Source organism: Haematobia irritans, chromosome 4 (genome assembly GCF_050003625.1).
Source record: "Haematobia irritans isolate KBUSLIRL chromosome 4, ASM5000362v1, whole genome shotgun sequence".
Taxonomy (NCBI): Eukaryota; Metazoa; Arthropoda; class Insecta; order Diptera; family Muscidae; genus Haematobia; species Haematobia irritans.
Window position 1 is genome coordinate 2,311,384 of NC_134400.1, and position 18,999 is coordinate 2,330,382.

The 18,999-nt window shown below is 32.1% G+C and overlaps 2 protein-coding genes across 2 annotated transcripts in view; one reads left to right on the plus strand and one right to left on the minus strand.

Moving 5' to 3' along the window:
• Positions 1-311: 311 nt before the first annotated feature.
• Tdrd3 (Tudor domain containing 3) lies at positions 312-3,670 on the minus strand. The gene is made up of 6 exons (XM_075303645.1): positions 3,528-3,670; positions 3,383-3,470; positions 2,417-3,319; positions 1,078-2,358; positions 776-1,011; positions 312-710 (listed from the first exon to the last, which is right to left on the minus strand). Exons 1-6 carry the CDS (start codon positions 3,560-3,562, stop codon positions 671-673), a joined length of 2,583 nt encoding a protein of 860 aa, XP_075159760.1. The 5' UTR covers positions 3,563-3,670; the 3' UTR covers positions 312-670.
• A 4,178-nt stretch (positions 3,671-7,848) lies between these two features.
• Positions 7,849-18,999, plus strand: part of LOC142232927 (guanylate cyclase 32E) — a 66,893-nt gene continuing 55,742 nt past the window's right edge. Inside the window, exon 1 of the mRNA XM_075303646.1 lies at positions 7,849-8,367. The gene's annotated coding sequence lies outside the window, so the exon portion shown is untranslated. The remainder of the gene's footprint in view (positions 8,368-18,999) is intronic.

The following is an 18,999-nucleotide window of genomic DNA, read 5'->3' on the forward strand; positions in this document are numbered from 1 at the left end:
CTTTGAGCATTGAATGTGTTTTGCTCCCTAAATTTTTCTCTCATTTCTGCATCATATGTGCGACGCACATCGTAGATAATGCGAATAAGATAGTGATTTATTCTCATTTGTTGATACAGCAAATATCGAGCCAATAGATGGCGCTGAAATAAATCCCATAACAAGGGACTATCTGATAATGATCATTGTAATCTCTATTTTCCCTTTATTTTTGCTATGTTTTTGTCGTTTTGTATGGGTATGCAACCAGAGATAGATATGATCTCATATTCGGGAATATTCTTTCTTTGTGAATTAAAATTATAATACAATTGTCCTGTGATAATATTTGATTTTATTGTTTGTTAAACATTTACAAATTTCAATATCATTTCCATACAATATATTTGGTTTTTGTTTTGTTGTTGTTGGTTTCTTCGTAATAATAACGTTAAATATTTTCTACATTAGTTTTTACGTAAAAATCTATTCAATACTTTGCATGACAAGAAGCCTAAATGCTAAAATGCATTCGCAGTTCTACATTAATGCTGGATTCTTGGAAAAAAATATGCATCCCAATTTAAATTTAAAAAAATGGCGGTCGAGTATTTGACGGCTGGTGGTAATGATATTGAGTTTGCGTCTGACTCATTTGGGCTGGGGGTATATGATGGCTCGGTACTAAATGTCAATTATTGTTTTTACCCCTTTTTTGTGGTGGTATATACCTGTAAATAGTTAAAAAACAATTAAAAATATGCTTTCATAAAAATGCTACTGCAGTGTGATATACATTTTACGTTCGCTTCGATAACGTTGGCTTCCGCCACCACTATTTCCTTGAAATGTATGTGGCATTTGTTGCATTGGGGGATGGGATTGCACAGCCTGATAGGCATTTATGGGATTATGTTGGGCATCCGGAATGGGCAAACAATCGGTCCTAACCACTTCTTCATAGTTCCCATATTCCACAAATAGCACCACACATGTGTTCTCAGACACGGCAGTAATTTTTGCATTGTAGTACTGCAAATTTAAATGAAATGGCAAAATAAAAATTATTTAATAGAAATATAGTGATGAAAAACTTACGTTGCCATCCTCCCAATACTTTGCAATACACATATCCCCTATCTTCCAAGGCCAACTTCCGCCAGTTGGAACCATTCCATATTGTGGTATTTGAGCTTGTTGCGGTGGAGGAGCTACAAACATATTAGGATTCTGGGCCAAATAGGCTACAGCCGGAGGCTGTGTTGGTTGAGGAGAGTTAATCATTTGAGGCTGGTTATGTTGCTGTTGTTGTGGAGGAACAGGTTGTTGTTGCAATTGAGTTGGCTGTTGTAATAAGCCTTGACTTTTCAACAAATTCATTGCATACTCATTAGCTTCTTTCGTTTGGAAACCCATTATCTTACTAGGGTCATAAGAAAATCCATTAGGCAATTGCGCTACATAGGTAGGTCCTTGTTGTTGTTGCTGCTGTGTGGGATTTGTGGTAGTCACTTTGTTGCTTGTAAAGTTTTGAGAACCAATAAATTGACTACGTTGACCTGGATTACTGCTCGAGTTTCCTTGAGATGTACTTGCAGAGTTTGTTTGATGCTTTCCACGGTTGTTCGAGTTGTTGTATGTAGGCTCCTTCTTGTTTTGAATGCTCAGTTTCGAGGTGCTTTCCGCCAATTTATCTATGGCAGAAGCATCCACACTATTAGACGTTGCTGATGATGCTTGATTCGGTTGTTGGTAGCTCTGGCCATTTTTATTTTCATTGGTGGCCCGAACATTGGTGGCTTCGCGTGGTTGTTGAGTTTTGGTCTCATTTGATTTATATTCCTGACTTCGCCTATTACTCTGGAAATTTCCACCAGAGACTCCGACAGATTGTCGTGTTTGTTGTTCTCGTTCTTTACGAGGCGGTCTTTCATTCCTATCATTTCTTCTATTTGTACCATGTGTTGTAGCGTTATTGTTATTATTGCTCGTAGTCGATGGTGGCTCAACTCCATTTTTAGAGGTCTGATTTGGTGGTTTATCATTACTTTGAGTATTTCGAGTACGTTCACCGCCACCTCCTAATCTTTGCCCTTGTTTAGCAACAGGATTTGTTTTACGCTCTTCCTTTTGATTATAGTTTGAACGCGATTGCGATGTGGGCTGTGATGGTTTCTCATCAGGACGGGCCCTGTTAGCCGCAAAACTAGATGACATGTTATTTTCAAACTTATTTGCCGTGTATGAATTTTGTTTGGGATTGACATTGTTGTTAGTAGTGTTGGTATTTCTACTGGTTTCTTTTGTCGCCCTTGTATTTTGTGAATTATTAGTAGCCACTTTAGGCGGAGACTCGGTTGTATTCGACGTGGAAACTGTCTGTGAAAGCAATTAACGGATTAATGAATATTTCTGAGTACTTATAAATTATCCTTACCACTGGCAATTTATCGGTCAAGAAGTCAAATAATGAAACATTCGTTTGTGGTTTTGAGGCTGCAGCTTCTTCCTTTATCGAAGCTCCGCCTCTACCTCGTTGACTGGGTCCAGTTGCCACCGCCGCCTTGGCTGTTGTCTCTGTGGCTCCTTTATTATTTCGCCTCTTGAGGTTGTATAGTGCTCTTTCGAGATTGTTATTAGTAGTTTTCAATGCATATTTCGCTTCGTCTTCGGAATATCCTTTTTCTAGAATTTTTTTAACATTATGGTCCAGTATATTGTGTTGTCCACCACCGAATACTTTCTTTTGCCCAGCTTTAGCTGCCTCCGCAATAGCTTGTGTTCGCGATGCATTGAACTCGTCGTTTTCCTTGCCAGTTTTGTCCTTTTCGGTGGCTGCTTGTAAACTTTTAAAGTTTCGGTCTTGTGGCAAAGCTTCTTTGTGGGCGTCTAAACGTTTTCCAAAAGCTATCCATGGCGGAGGACCACCGGATCCAGACATTCTACGATTACTGTGGGCATACTTTTGCATTTGTCGCGCCAACTCCCATTTCTCTACCATATGTTCCACGTTACCGCCAAGTATTTGCACCTCGGTCTCCTTCAAAATTAATAAGCCTTGCATAATTTGCACCTTATCGGCTTTTAGAAATATTTTTGTTCCTGGTGGTATTTTCAAACTAAGATTTGGAATGCGTTCCATTTCTAGGGCTAAAATAGAATTTACACCGTCCGTCAGCTCCAACTGTAGAAACCTCGGAGCTACAGTAGACTCTTCATTGGCTTTGGGCGCCGATATATTACGTATTTTTTGTATTTGCAATACAATACGCCCATTTATGTGACCATTACTTTCAGGTTTTGCCGGCAAGGCTCCTCCTCCAATTTCCTTCATGTCCCACTACAAAAGATAATAGTTACTGGTATTGATTTTATCACATATGCATAGTGTTTTCGTTCTTACGTCCATGGCAGCCTTAATAATTTTCTGCACATCTTCACTTTGCAGCTCTTCGCATCTCAATAATTTCAGACCTTTCTCTGTCAAGTGCCTATAATGTGTTTATGATTTTATAATGAAATTTGGGTTTTCGAATCTCTATACATACCAGCCTTGATTTTTTAGATTCTGTAAAATTGCCATATTTCAGGTAAATCCTTTTTTCAATTTGGATACCAAGTGGAATTATTTGTTATGTTGTGTGAGTACGAGATGACACCCCCTGCGATTGACTATGTGAACATAACCAATTGGTACGATTAGGGATGACAGTGTTTTATCGTCGATAAATACATTTGCTAGTGAAATAGACTTTAGGTCTGTTCGCGTATATTTTACATCAGCATTCCCAATAAACACAAACGTTTGAAAAATGCTAAATTTGAACAACTTTTCAAACATTTTTCAAAGGATTGGTGTAATATGCAAGTTGAGAAATTGTTGAGAAAATCGCGTTCTCAACAAAACACAGACATTTCCCTCAACAGTAAAATTCAACACCTTAAGGTGGGTACTATGTTCGGGTTTCGAGTTGAAAATCACTTTATTTTCGCGATTACTTTTCCTGAAATAATCAAAATTATAAATTAAAACCAAAACATTCCTGTAAAGTCTTGCCGAAATCTAGGGGAACAAGAAACTGCGCATCAATTGAAGTAATTTATCTGCTTCATATTGAACTGTTTTAATAAAGTAACCGCGAAAATTTCAACTCGAAAAGAGAACATAGTACTTACCTTTAGCAATAATTTCTCAAGTGTTATCCTCAAATTGAAATTCATCGCTACTCAATAATTTCTCAAATTTCGATGCGAGACTAACTAAAAATTAACATCGTTGCAAATAATTTTCAACCAAAATTTGTATGAATGATATCCCCACTTCAAATTGAAAGTCAAAACTCAAAATTCTATGAATTTTGTATAATTTATTAATTTTCGTCAAAAAAATTTATAATAATACACACAACACTGATAGAAAAATAATAATCTTACTAAACATATCAACAAATAAGAACAAAACAACAAAACCCGCCCTCGTTGCAGTCGGATCTACGGCCCGGGCGGACACAGGGGTTTCAACCCTGTCCAAGGACTGCAAACCCCCATTTGGAGTATACTTATTTCCCGAAAAACTCGAAAATACCAACTCAAAAGGGCTACAACAACAACAAAGCAACAAAACTTTAAATATCTTAAACATTATTTGAAACACTTCCTTCCTGTTGGTGTCATTCCTTCCTGTTGGTGTCATAAAACAGCACTACAATTTATTAATATGCGGGCAATTTGAAATTAGAACGTGCTGGACCGCGTGTTAGAATAGATTTCCAGCAGAAGGAATTCACAAAATATCCATTTTAAACTGATAATTGGATGTAAATTAAACTGACGATGTGATGCACATTTTCATCCAGAAGTTGTTGATTTGAACAATTTGTTGTGTTTAACAATTTTAATTGGTTGCACTTTGAAATGTTTCTGGAAACGTTTTCTTGTCGATAAGCCACTCATTTTTCATCTTCAAAGAGATTTAAATTTAGTGACTTCTCTAAAGTGTTGATATAATTTTTCATATAGACTTACCAATTATTATGAACTATTTGAAGCAGTTCCAGTCAATTGTCCAACTTTTTATCGGTCAGCATTTTAATGGTTTCAAGGACGTAGAATACATAATTTTAGTTTTCTGCAAAGACATATACATTTAGTGACTTCCTTAAAGTTTTATTTCATTTTTTTTATTTTCACTTACCTATTATTATAAACTATTTGGAGTAAATTCAGTTATTTGTCTAAAATTTCCAAATTTTTTTATTTCTTCCAATTGACCAGGAACTTCGTTGCACAAATAAGTATTGAAAACCACATGGTTTTTTCGTTTTTTAGGGTAGTGTTTTGTCAAAGTTTTCTCATATTATTTTCAACACTCTTTAAAAGTTTTCATCAACATTTTGGCAAAGTGGAAGTAATTCGCAAAAAAATTGAAGATCAGCTGTTTTAAGTCAAATTGGATTTATATTAAAAATTATATTTACCCTCAAGGCCGGTATGCACCTCTAGCGAAATTTTCGGTAGCAAAAATTTATTTAAGTCTACAACAAAAAAACAGGGCTATGTACACACATTTTAAACCAGCTAATCGCTTTTAAAAATTGTTAATATATGTTCCAAATATTCCTTAAATAAATTGTTTATTATTTACAGACCTTTTAAAACTTTTACGCACACAATGATTGTAATAAATTAAACGTTTACTGCCAAAATATGCTTTTGACAACCCTGTTATTTTCATTAGAGGTGCGTACCAGCTTACGAAATTGAACGCTACCGAAAATTTCGTTAGCATAAATAGCAATGCATTTCTTATGGGAATGCAATTTTTCGCTAGAGGTGCATACCGGCCTTCAAACTGAAAAGTTGTGGCATTTGAAAAACGATTATCCTGTTTTTATTGGGTTGTTAGGAAAACGAAAATAGCTGTATTGGATTTTTTTGGATTGGACTGGATTTGTTTTTTTTTTTTTTTTTAATTTGAGAATTAATAAACCAATACATTGAATATTTTTCATCCATAATTTGACAAGACTTTATAAAATTCATATGTTTTCTTTTTTTCTTTCTTTCTTTGTTGCAATATAAAGCCTTCAAGGCCAACATTATAACAAATAGTATACAAGTAATTTATAATTCAATTATTTTCTTTAGCAATGTACAACTAACACGGCTCCCCAGCAATAAATTTGAAGCACAAAAAAATTAAATGTTTACAAATATTTAAATATTTTTGCACTTTTAATTTAGAGTTTTGGTGAAAAAACTGAACATACTCAACATAATTATAAAAAAGATAAAATTTGTGATTCTAATTGGAGTATCTGTTCTTCCCGTCCCTGCCAGCATTGTTCCATTTCATCCTCATCGCTACCACAGACTCGTAAGTGACACAACAGCAATCGCCAACTGTGATGGGGGAAGCGTATGAAAAGGTATGAAATGTACATGAAAGTATTTTGCCATCACTATTGTTACAAGAGCCATTTTATATTTTGTGAAATACCAAGCGCAACTCGATTCTTATAATTTATTTAAATAAAATTGATAATGAAGTGCTGAAAACATAGTTATTTCGCTTAAAATTGCAAAAGGTATATTGGTAAACAATTTTAGATATTTTTCCAGACACGCTGCCTCCATCGACAATAAACAAACGGCTGATAGACGCTGCAACATGTAACTTGCTACGTGTAAATCAAAATCATTCTTTTATGAATGAAAAAAGTTATGTTAAATGTGCTGAGATAAACGGAAAAATTTTATATTTATAAGAATTTATAAATGTTTAATCAAATTAAAAAACATCTACACAATCGTGTTTTACTTGACCACAATACTTTTTCTGATAGTTTGAAGGGGCTCTTATTGGCTTCGTTCTAAATTGAAGGCACCTAATAATTGCACTGATGAGAAACTTTTTTGTAGTAACTTGGCGTGGTACAACTTCTCAATAGTGATGTCGCTTTTCCGATTAGTTTTTGATGCCGTATGCGATTGTTTTCGACTTGGTGGGGATTCTCAGTAGTGCCGTCAAATTCAAAAAATGTTGGCAGGGGTATGGATAAGTTATTTATATACAAAACTGATATCAAAAAAGCTGAACGTCCTTCATATCATATGTGTTATCCAATTCTATGTTTATGCGCTTTACAGACTATCAGTTATTCCGGACGGAATGTCGGTGTTTGTAAAGAATCTTACAGTGTGTCGGAGCGATACGACTTGTCGGCGATGACTAAATAATCGGTAAATGTGTTATCGATCCCATAAACATGCAGCAGTATCGATTATGCCTTCGGACTTAACTTATAATGTGCACAATATATGGGATATGTTCGACACGAGCACTGTCGTCCGGAATAACTGATAGTCTGTTAAGGTGAGTATTAAGTTCGAGTTTGGCGGCTAAAATCGCCATTTTTTCACGATTACTTTTCATTAATAATACTTTTTAAGGAATATAAACTTTGTGAAAACTTGCTTTAGGCTATTCCCCATCAAGTTATAATAAAATCTGCAACAAATATGTTTAATTTTATGCCTTTTTTTACTGATTTAGTTTTCACTTCAGTGAAAAAACACGAACTTAATACCCACCTGAAAGCGCATTACCTCCAAAAATCGTCCATATCTAAGTCCACCTTTGTTGTATGTGAAACGTTTTAATATTCCCGTTAATCGAAAAAAAGAATCAAAAACAAAAAGGAAACAAGCCTATTGCAGTCATGTAATAATATACTTGTAGTAACAGCACTATGCTATAATGTACCAGTGATGGTAATAAATGACGGCGGTTAATACTATCCTGGTGTAGAAAAAAAGCCGGGTAAAGTGATTGGCAAACAGCAAAATCATAACAATTCAGTTCAATGTAGTCGTTCAAATTGGTCGCTTGTGTTTTTTTTTGCATCCAAGCGGGAAGATCACGGTAATTCTGTCGGAATTAAATAACGGTAAATGTGCATGGCGGGATGGCGGTTGTTTGTTGACAAAAAAGAAAAAGGAAAAACATCACGTAGTTGTATCTGTAATGGAATTTTAATAGAAAAATGTTTCAATGCTGTTTTTCGTTTAAATTTAACGTGAAATAATTCCTGACAAGTGTGTGCAAATGTTAAATATCTAATATCAACGAAAAGAAAGATCCAAGCCAATCATATGTTTGCGTAAGCATACAAGTGTAAATGTGCGCGTAATTTTTTTATGAATTTTATGCATTGTGAGTTTTTGGTGTTTTACTCTGGTGTTATTGTTTATTGTTTGTTTTCACTTGTTGCATTTAACAACATTTACATACGGACACACATGTTGAACATATCCCTGCAAACATTTTCCATGGCAGATGGAAGTATATGAAGTTAACAGGGTGCCTACTTTACTATACAACCCTCGGTGAGTCGAATCAATAGCTAAAAAGATAAAAAGATAATTAAACTCAAATTGGTGGAGCTCAACAAGGACTGAATACGGATGCTCCCAGTATGTTGCATATTATTTGAGTGATAACAAGTAGATTGCTGCTTAATGTATATTTTTGCGATTGTTTTAATTTGTTGCGGTTATACAGCTCGCTAAGGATAGCTAACAGGTGTTTGTTTTGGTGATGATTGCTTATTTTTGTTTAAAACTTTGGCGAAAAACAAAAATCAATATTTTTTGAAAATGTCATAAACACTCACACAGTGACACAGTGACATGAATATCTGTGACGTATAAAAGAATTGTCGTGAGTTACTTCTCCCTCCTTTTTAAAAGCAATTGTGAAAAATGGTTATTTTCAGGAACAAATCTACTTTAGCAAAAGTTATTAAAAATAAACAATATACAGATTTTAAAGAGAAAATAGTAAGTAAAAGTTTTATCGGAAGAGCGCAGTTTTCGAGATATCGATACTTGAAAATTGACGCATAGGTGGCCGGCCTTAGGCCGGGGTTTGAGACCTTCTTCTATGAACAAGTCCAAAGTGGGCTAACGCAAACCCAGGACCACTCCGGGTCCATGTTATTCTAAATATATTACTTTTAGGATGATTGTGTGCGATGGATACTAAATCCAAAAAATTTAGGGGCCCGTAACTCCGAAAATAGCTCTTTCCGACAAAAAGTGATACCACTTTTACATTTTGTGTTTAGAATCGAAAAGTCTACAAAAATTGGACAAATCGGACCACTTGTACTAAAGTAAATTTAAACCCTTCTTAATGATGATAATTACAAAATTGCTTACAGTTGGTGAGATTGTGAGCGGGATATATGGAATACAATTTTGGTATTAAGTTCGCATTATCGCGCTAAAATAGTAATTTTCACTGTTACCTTTCTTCAATTGAAGAAAATAAACGTTTTCAATTGTAGCTTTGGTAGCTTCCATATACACTGTAAAACATATGGTTCATAATTTCTAATAAAGTTTTAACAGCAGTTTAGTTCATCGTAAGATTTGTTTTAAATATAAAAATTTATTAGTAGTTTAGGGCAGATTTCAGATTTTCTTCATATTATACTGGGAGCCATCGTGGTGCAATGGTTAGCATGCCCGCCAAAAAGTTTTTCAGCGGTGGATTATCCCACCTCAGTAATGCTGGTGACATTTCTGAGTGTTTCAAAGTTTCTCTAAGTGGTTTCACTGCAATGTGGAACGACGTTCGGACTCGGTTATAAGAAGGACGTCCTTTGTCATTGAGCTTAATTAACATGGAATCGGGCAGCACTCAGTGATAAGAGAGAAGTTCACCACTGTGGTATCACAATGGATTGAATAGTCTAAGTGAGCCTGATACAACGGGCTGCCACCTAACCTAACCTAACCTAACCTACATTGTACTTGTACAGTGTGTTATATTTTATTTATTTGAAATTAATTTTATTTAATTGCCAATTGTTCGAACTGTGTTGCCGTGTGATTAGCCTGTCTCATGTCGAACTACGCATATGAATAATTCAGCGATATTTCAATTCTATTAACTCCATGATAATTTATTTGTTCAATGGATTTCAATTAAAAAAATAAAGTCTCATACCAAATCAATGTTGAAAATTCCCATAAAAATCACACTCATAATTAAAACATATTCGACAAAACCAAGAGCCAATCGTATAATGTTGCTGGCTGGCGGAGTTGATATCAAAATAGAAAAGAGAAAAATCAAAACTGAGGCAAATAAAAATGGCCTAAATTCATTCAAACATTCGATCGATTTAGAAAAGAAACTAACGCAGAAATTTACATCGACAAACACATAAATATGAATAAACACAGACGCACACACAGTTCTACATACACAAATGGGTGTATGGTGTATTTGGATCAATTCCCGAGCAAGTGCAAAATTTTTAAGTAAACTGACAAAAACGACTCAATGAAATTGATGTCGGAAAATGCGTTACGCATTTTTGAATTTATGTACGAAAACCGACTAAAAAAAGAAAAGAAAATCATTTAGAAGTGGTGTAAAAATAAAATATGTTTTAAATGATGTCTTATTCTGTTGATAATAAAAATATTCTGAGTAATATAATTAAGGGAATATGCGCCACTATATTTGTGTGTGTGTGTTTTTCGTAATTCGTTTTATATTTTTCTCCTTGCTTCAAAGACACACGATATTAATGAAGAGTTGCAAATTTCATAGATAAGTTCCTAAAGTAAAAAAATATTGTTGTCTTTGTTTTAAAGAAAACTGTCCTTTATATAGCGTGGCCAAAAATGTAAATTGTATATTCATTCATTTTAAGTAAATATTTTTGTCAGTGTCTTCGATGTATTTCAAGCCTTTGCTTTAAAGACACTTTTTATTTAAAAAATGGAGTAATTTATACATTAACCCCCATTTTCATGAAGCTCCGTTAGTGCTCCGTTAACTAACGAACTTTTAAACCGTATTATCGACATAGCTGTCATCTTGCCTATGTATTCCATATGCTAGTTAGGAACTTAACTGAAGAAAATTTTTCATTTAACGTTAACCGGAGAGAAGATATTTGCAATTTACTTTCTGTTAAGTGGCAGTCAAAGCCTAACGGAGCTACATGAAAATGGCCGTAAGTCGAATTTGAATTTTAAAGTTGTGGTTAACACGTTTACATACGGATTTGTATCCCAGTATCAAGTACGCAAAATCTAAATCACAATCAATAATTATAATAAGGACACTATCTTTTGGGGTTTTTTTGCAGTGGGTTTTCTGGTTTTTGTTTTTGCAGTGTCAGCTTTGTTCAATTTCAATGAAATTAACTTTTTGTACACTGAAAAAAAAAACTCCTGTTCTTGGCCCACAAAAATTAAAGACAAAAAAATATAGAATATGAAAGTAAAGCCTACCTTGGATTCTTGCCATTTTGAATTGAGTCCCTAAATTTTTTATTCGAATTTGATTTTGTTTGAATAAAACGTGATAATTTTACTAATGTGAATTAGCTTTGTCTGTTTCTTTGGAATGCGCATGGGTACGTGGTCTTTGTTTAACAAAGAACATTAGCAAATAGTGATGGAGTAATGTAAAAAATAAACGAATATAAAAAATTATAGAAAAAACCAAGCACTTTAGTTTCAGACCAAGAATATTAAAATGTTACAAATTGGTTTTAAATTACTCCATACTCAAACTAATCCTATATAGATTGCACTATGGAAAGGAATTTTTGAAGGTAAATTTTATCCTATTGATTTTAGTTTCATTCACTGTAATGGTTCAAATCCAAGATGCAGTGTATATAAGATGTGCCTTATAGAGTAAACCAACTATCCAAACAATTAGCACTAACCTGTAGAGTCAATAGTCCATTTTTTCTCGGTGGGTCATATATATATTGCTAATTTTATTATATACGAAGAAGATTGATATTATATTTGTCACAGACAATAAATTTTGCCCATATTGTTGTTTGCCCATGTAAGCGTGAGGTTCACCTGAATGATTGTATGCATATGGGATTTTAGTTTCATTTCATACAGTTAAGATTGTCTTTTATTATCTTATCAACCTAGTTTTTCGTGACTGTAAGACAACATATTTTTTTCGGTTAATTGTATTTTGTTTTTTTTTTTCGGCTAAAAGAAGTCATTGAATTTGGACTAGAAAAGATAACAGCTGCTTATTATGAACAATAATGAACAAATTTAAATATTCAGACTTTCCCAGCACATTTCGTAGATTGAATATTGCTGGTTTACACACAAAAAAGATTTTGCAAAGATTTTTTGTTTACACACAAAAAAGATTTTCTTCACAAATTTTCTATAGAAATAAACTTTTGACACAATTTTCTATAGAAATAAAATTTCTATAAAAATAAAATTTTGAGAACATTTTCTATAGAAATAAAATTTTGACAAAATAGAAATAAAATTTTGACAAAATTTTCTATAGAAATAAAATTTTGACAAAATTTTCTATAGAAATAAAATTTTGACAAAATTTTCTATAGAAATAAAATTTTGACAAAATTTTCTATAGAAATAAAATTTTGACAAAATTTTCTATTGGAATAAAATTTTGACAAAATATGTCTATAGAAATAACATTTTGGTTTGGTAGTTTTTTGATAAAATTTTCTCCAATTTTGGATGATTTTTCTTGCATCTAGTGGTACCCGTGTAAACCTGTTTATATAAAATTTCTTTTTTTATTACCATCTACATTTTTGTCTTGACAATAGTGTTTTTTTTTTGCGGTGCAAAAGAACTTTTTATCATTTCAATCATCGTTAGTTGCAATCATCGTTACGGCTAGGGTCAAACTATCTTGTCTCTTTGTCCCATATCAAAACTAATGAGAATATGTATGTCAAAATATTTAAATGGTTTTCTTTATGCATATCAAAACGATGGTTATCATTAGTTTCATATGTGAATTTGTGTTGCAAGAAAAACAAAGCCAAAGCGTGCCAAGTCATCGGCCAAAAATGGTGAATGCCAGACAAGTTAACATGACAATCAACCGACTGCAGACCACCGATCCGACACCTGAAAGCTGGTCAATTCACAGTGATATTCGCAAATAATTTCAGGCATTGGGAGGATTTGTGGATAATTTATGTAAATGAAATAAAAGATGAGCAGTTAAGATACCAAAAATGTCAATAATGATCATTAAAATGCAACTCACGCACACACATACATTCTCAAGTACATGGATTCATTAAAGTGATAAAGGGATTACCTCGTCGCGTTTAAAAAACGCTTAAATGCAACACACCCACATACAAAGCTTGTCCCATCATCAAAAACAAACGAAACATTATCAATTTTAAATAATTATAATTTATTTGTTTATTATATACCCTACACCATTGGGTATAGGCTATACTAACTTTGTCTTGCCGTACGTAAAGCACAAAGGAAAAAAATGTTTCGTAATTAATAAGTATCTGTTAACTTTAATTTTATCTTAAATTTTCTTGTAATTAATATTTTTTAATGTATTTTTTACTAAAAATATAACAATACAAAATGGTTAAAATTCCAGAGATTTTATGCAAATTTTCCTTAACTGAAGGCATCTCACAATTGTGTAAATTAAAAAAAAAAAACATTATTGATATTAAGTTTTTTGAACTTGCTAGAAATTACATATTAAGTTCCAATGTAGAAGGTCAGTAAGAACTTAAAGAGGAGGAGGGTATGGATGATTCGGCCTGGATTACAATGCAGTAGTATTTACTTGATTTTATTTTTTTCTCCTCCATATATATTTTTTGAATTTTTGGGGTTATTTATGTTAAACTTTTTCCGTTGTTTTGTTGGTCTTATTTTTTTTTCAACATTTTGACATGCATATGAGTTGAGTATGGGAATGAGAATGCATGAAATGCGGTGCTTGAGACAGACAGACATAAGGGAATTATTAACGTGGCTGCTGTCTTCATTGTGAAAATGGAATTGCGTAAGATTTGCAATTTAGCATTGTTTGTTGTTGTTGTTTTTTTGTTCTGAACTTAATTAATATGCAAAGTATGCACCGTAGTCTATTGGTGTGTGGAGACCGTTTGACCCTACAAACATTTTCCGTTGCAACCGTTGAGAAGATTTAATTAATTTTACGAGAATAATTTAATTAACCTTAGAAGAATATACATTTGAATAAACTTTTTGCTGAAGGGAAATTTATTATTTGTCCCGCCTTTATCTCCATCGAAGATACATCTATTGGCAAAAAATGGAAAGTCGTTTTGAGAGCACATTGAAAACCACCGGAACTCTATTATTTGATATTTCAGGAAGTTCACTTAGAAGAATTTTAAGGAAAATGAATTTTGACATGCAATTTAATGAAAAGAGAATTCATAATCTGTGTTTTAATATTATTTCTTTGTAATTTGCGACTTTCCGTTAAAGTCGCACAATTTAGAATTTAAGCAAAGTTCCCTTAAATTAAAGAAACATATTTTTGATTTAAAGAAATAATCATTAAATTGATTGACATACTCAGTATTTAAATTAAAGATAAAAAAACTTCAAATATAGGTTAAGACTTATTTTTTTTTAACTAAAAATCAGTTTTTATTTTGAAGTATATGTTATAATTTAAACTTGTAGACTGGCATTTTTTATATGTGAGTAGCTTTCCCAGCAAACAAAGTGTGTCCAAAACAGCAATAAAAATTTTCTTTTTGGATCCGGAAGTGGTGCAAAATTGACTCAGAAGCAATGCATTCTATACGAAAAAAAAACATGCCCAGTTCCAAAGATTTTGTCTTTACTTTAAAAATTTTGGTATTGATTCCGAGCCAAAGAAGGTATTGATTCCGTGCCAAAGAAGCTTTTTCAGCTTTTCTTCTTCATATGCTATCAAAGTCGTTTAAAAACGAGTTAGCGACAACTTTATTTTCCAAATTAAGACTCGACTTCTAGTAGAAATTATGCTATGTTTCAAGTAAAAAACGTCTTTAAAATAAAGTGTTGAAAAACATGTCATATATTTGAACGATTTTTTGCTTTGTAGTCAAGATGCAAAAAGACAACAAATGTAAAGACAGTTTCGTTAAATTTAAAGAATTTTTCTGAATTATTAAAGTCAAGTTGACCTTAGCTTAAACATTTTTTCTTTCATGTTATGATACCCATTTTTAAGTGAAATCACTTAATTATAAGGACAATACGACTTCATTGAAAAGTTTATCGAGTTTTGGACAAGGAAAAAGACTTTATATTAGAGAAAGGAGTCTTCTATGCTAAGCAAAATTTGCATTCATATTTTAAAGACATAAAAACTTTGACCTCACGATAATATTTTTTTTCAGTGTACATGGGATTGTAATAGGACGGAAGTAATCTTTTTTAGCATCTACTGTATTAATTTCCCATTAGTCCTTGAGGTGTGATGCTATTTAATTTTAAAAAGAAAAAACTTAAAAAATAAAAATTTTCTTAAGATTTTCGACTTTCATATCTACGTATCTTTTGAACAAAATTTTCTTTCTATAGAAAATTTTGTCAAAATTTTATTTCTATGGAAAATTTTGTCAAAATTTTATTTTTATAGAATATTTTGTCAAAATTTTATTTCTATAGAAAATTTTGTCAAAATTTTATTTCTATACAAAATTTTGTCAAAATTTTATTTCTATAGAAATTTTTGTCAAAATGTTATTTCTATAGAAAATTTTGTCAAAATGTTATTTCTATAGAAAATTTTGTCAAAATGTCATTTCTATAGAAAATTTTTATCAATATTTTATTTCTATAGAAAATTTTATCAATATTTTATTTCTATTGAAAATTTTGTCAAAATTTTATTTCTATAGAAAATTTTGTCAAGATCTTATTTCTATAGAAAATTTTGTCAAAATTTTATTTCTATAGAAAATTTTGTCAAAATCTTATTTCTATAGAAAATTGTGTCAAAATTTTATTTCTGTAGAAAATTTTGTCAAAATTTTATTTCTATAGAAGTTTTTATGAAATTTTACTTTTATAAAAAATTTTGTCAAAATTTTATTTCTATAGCAAATTTTGTGAAAATTTTATTACTCTTTTAGTTACAATTATCTAACACTCAAAAAAGAATTTACTTGGATCCAAAGATTTTGACCTTCCCTTAAGGATTTTGGTATTGATTCCGAGCCAAAGATGCGGCTTCTTTAAAATAAAGAAATTTTGTTGAGGATACAGATCTCATTTATCAAATTTTCATTCTCTTTTCGAGGTTTATTAATAAAGGTACTCACGTACAAACTAATGCCAGTTTAAAAATCCAAATAATAACGGATACTTCAAAGTAAAAAATGTTTTCTTAATTCCAAAAAACTTTAAACCAAAGACACTAAATCTCCCTAAACTAAATCACACAGACACTCAAAATAAGTCTTAGCCTATATTTTAAGTGTTTTTATCTTAAATTTAAAGTTTCAATATTTCAGTTAATTTAAGGACAATTTCTTTAAATCAAAAATGTGTTTCTTTACTTTAAGAAAAATTTGCCTTAGTTCAAATACTTTAACGATGGGATGCAAATTTTCAAAATTTTTGTCCTAAATTTAATAAAAAATTTTTTGAAGCAAATATTATTAACTTTATTTTAATTAAAATTTCATTATTTTAATGAAATTTGTCCTTAATTTTTTGTAAATCCCGCATCCTAAAATTTAGGTTGCTTAATCTTTAATATCACGTATATATTTTTTTCAGTGAATATAAACCTACATTTCTTTCATGGTGGGTTCACTTTTTTCTGGGTGCATTAAAAGAAATGAGTGATTTAAAAGAATGATAATAGAAAATGTTTATTGGGATATACGTATAAGAAACGTCGCACCGTCTTTTGACTTTAGCGACATTGATGACGATGACTAAATTTTCCATAGTATCATAATTCTGGTATACGTATTGCATATTGCCTTTGTTTTGTTGAGTAAGGCAATGGGGCCACGATTGTGTGTCACTTAAAAAGGTAAAGGCTCGCATACATGGCTCAAATATAAGTAAATGCTTTGTAGGTCAGTAGTGAGGTTTGATGTTCGAAAAGTTATTGTCTGTAAAGTGTCGGCCAGAACTTATGAAGGTATCATAACAGAGACCGACAAATAGATAATAGGAAATTTAACAAAATAACTAATTTATGTTCAACACTGGAGGTGTGGTTTTCCATTGTGGCAGTGTGATGACTGGTATCAAAGCTTAATGCGAATTGGTGTTTCATCACAAATTGAGCCAATATATTTTCCCGGAACGAGAGGACCTTTTTCCTGATTTTGTTTTTCATATTAGGCCCAACGAATTGTTCTTTTTTTGTACATTATTTTCATTTCGTATAGTCCCCATATAATTCATACCCTTTTTCATTTGATTTTTTTAACATTTGAACAGTCGGTAATTGCTTATTATTGAAACTCAGCCATTGGCTGATGTGTCACAATGGTAATTCGCAAAGACAGTCTAAAGTTGATGTTGTTATCTTTTCATGGTAATCATTAGCGGCCTTAAATTATGTATATATGTCACTTTCAGGCTCATGTATTAATGAATATGTGACATTAATAGAAATACCTCGCCCATACGCCCCCATTTCATTTTATATTCCTAAAATAAATTCTGCGGGTTAAATACAACGAAAGCAGATGACTATGAATGCCAACACCGCCTCAAGTGTTGACATTTCAGAGAAATTAAAATTAAGCAGAGATATGGCAGTTAGATGGTTCACCTAGCGATTGGGCTTGGTTGGATGGATGGTGAATGTCAGCCAGGAATATCACAACTGATATTGAGATAAACAAACAAAAGTCGTTGAAAGTCATTTATCAGGGCATCAGCTCAACACCCAAGTCGAGATAATTCCCTGAATTCATTGGAGCACTTTGTCTTGCTTACTAGGTAGGTAGGTGACAGGCTGATATTCACTTGGCCCACGGTATGTAAACTTTTACGTTTTTGCATAAAATTAAATAATTTGTGTCACCAACAAATTGCCAGACACCCATAACAAACAACACTCTTTAGACTGAGGGATTCTCAAAACACTAGAACCGCACAATATATCCCAGGTTTCTCATGTTTACGCACTATATTATTTTGAAATTTCAGCTTTATGGACCAATTATTCTTGACTTTTTTAAAATATATTTGGCTTTTTAAGAGTTAATTCCAAGTTAACTCAGTGGGGTAGCAGTGGAGTTTAGCTGAGATTTTTGCCATTTTGGGCTTAATGTAAGTTTGCAACAATTGTTGAGTAAGTTCGAAAATTTTCTCATCCCCTATGCAGGAAACGCACAACAAAAAAAGTTTTGGCCAAACTCATTGCTTCAACAAAGGAAATTGCTTTCTGCCTCTATGAGTGCGTGTTTTCAAGTACTTTTTCTGTGGCAAGCAGACGAGCGAGCAGTTTATTGATATTGGCCCCTAACACTGAAGAAAAACAAACTACTTGTACTAAAATAAAGTTTGCTTGGATTCAAAGATTTTGACCTTCACTTACGGATTTTGGTATTGATTCCTAGCCAAAGATGTGACATTTTTTTTTTTTAATGACATTTTTAGGGACCTATCTGGCTTTAAACCTAGGATCAATAAAATTAAAATTAGGATAGAGATTTTATTTATTGAATTTTCATCCTACTTTCGGGGTATAAAGCTATTCATGTACAAGCAAATGCCAGTTAAAAAAAGGTTTCCATAATTCTAAAAAAAAATTAAACCAAAGATGTTAAATCCTCAAGAAAAGTCTTAGCCTATATTTGAAGCATTATTATCTTAAATCTAAAGATTCAATATTTCAGCGAATTTAAGGACAATTTCTTTAAATAAAAAATGTTTTTCTTTACTTTAAGGAAAATTTGCCTTAGCTCAAAGACATACAATTTTAAAGGAGGGATGCAATTTTCCAAAATTTGTGTCCCAAATTTAATAAGAAAAATTTTTGAAGCAAAAATTATCAACTTTACTTTAATTAAAATTTTATTAGTTTAAAGAAATTTGTCCTCAAGTATTAGTAAAGTGTGCGTCCTAAAATTTATTTATTGAAGGATTGTCATATGTCATTACTTAAAGAAAGGCAAGACTACACTGGAAATATATTGTAGTGAGGCC

Bases quoted from the DNA above. Each gene is read 5' to 3' on its own strand.
- Tdrd3 (XM_075303645.1), bottom strand. From the start codon at position 3,562: ATGGCAATTTTACAGAATCTAAAAAATCAAGGCTG. The intron at 3,471-3,527 runs GTATGTATAGAG...AACACATTATAG, and splicing joins AATCTAAAAAATCAAGGCTG to GCACTTGACAGAGAAAGGTC. The intron at 711-775 runs GTATATCACACT...AACTATTTACAG, and splicing joins TATCGAAGCGAACGTAAAAT to GTATATACCACCACAAAAAA.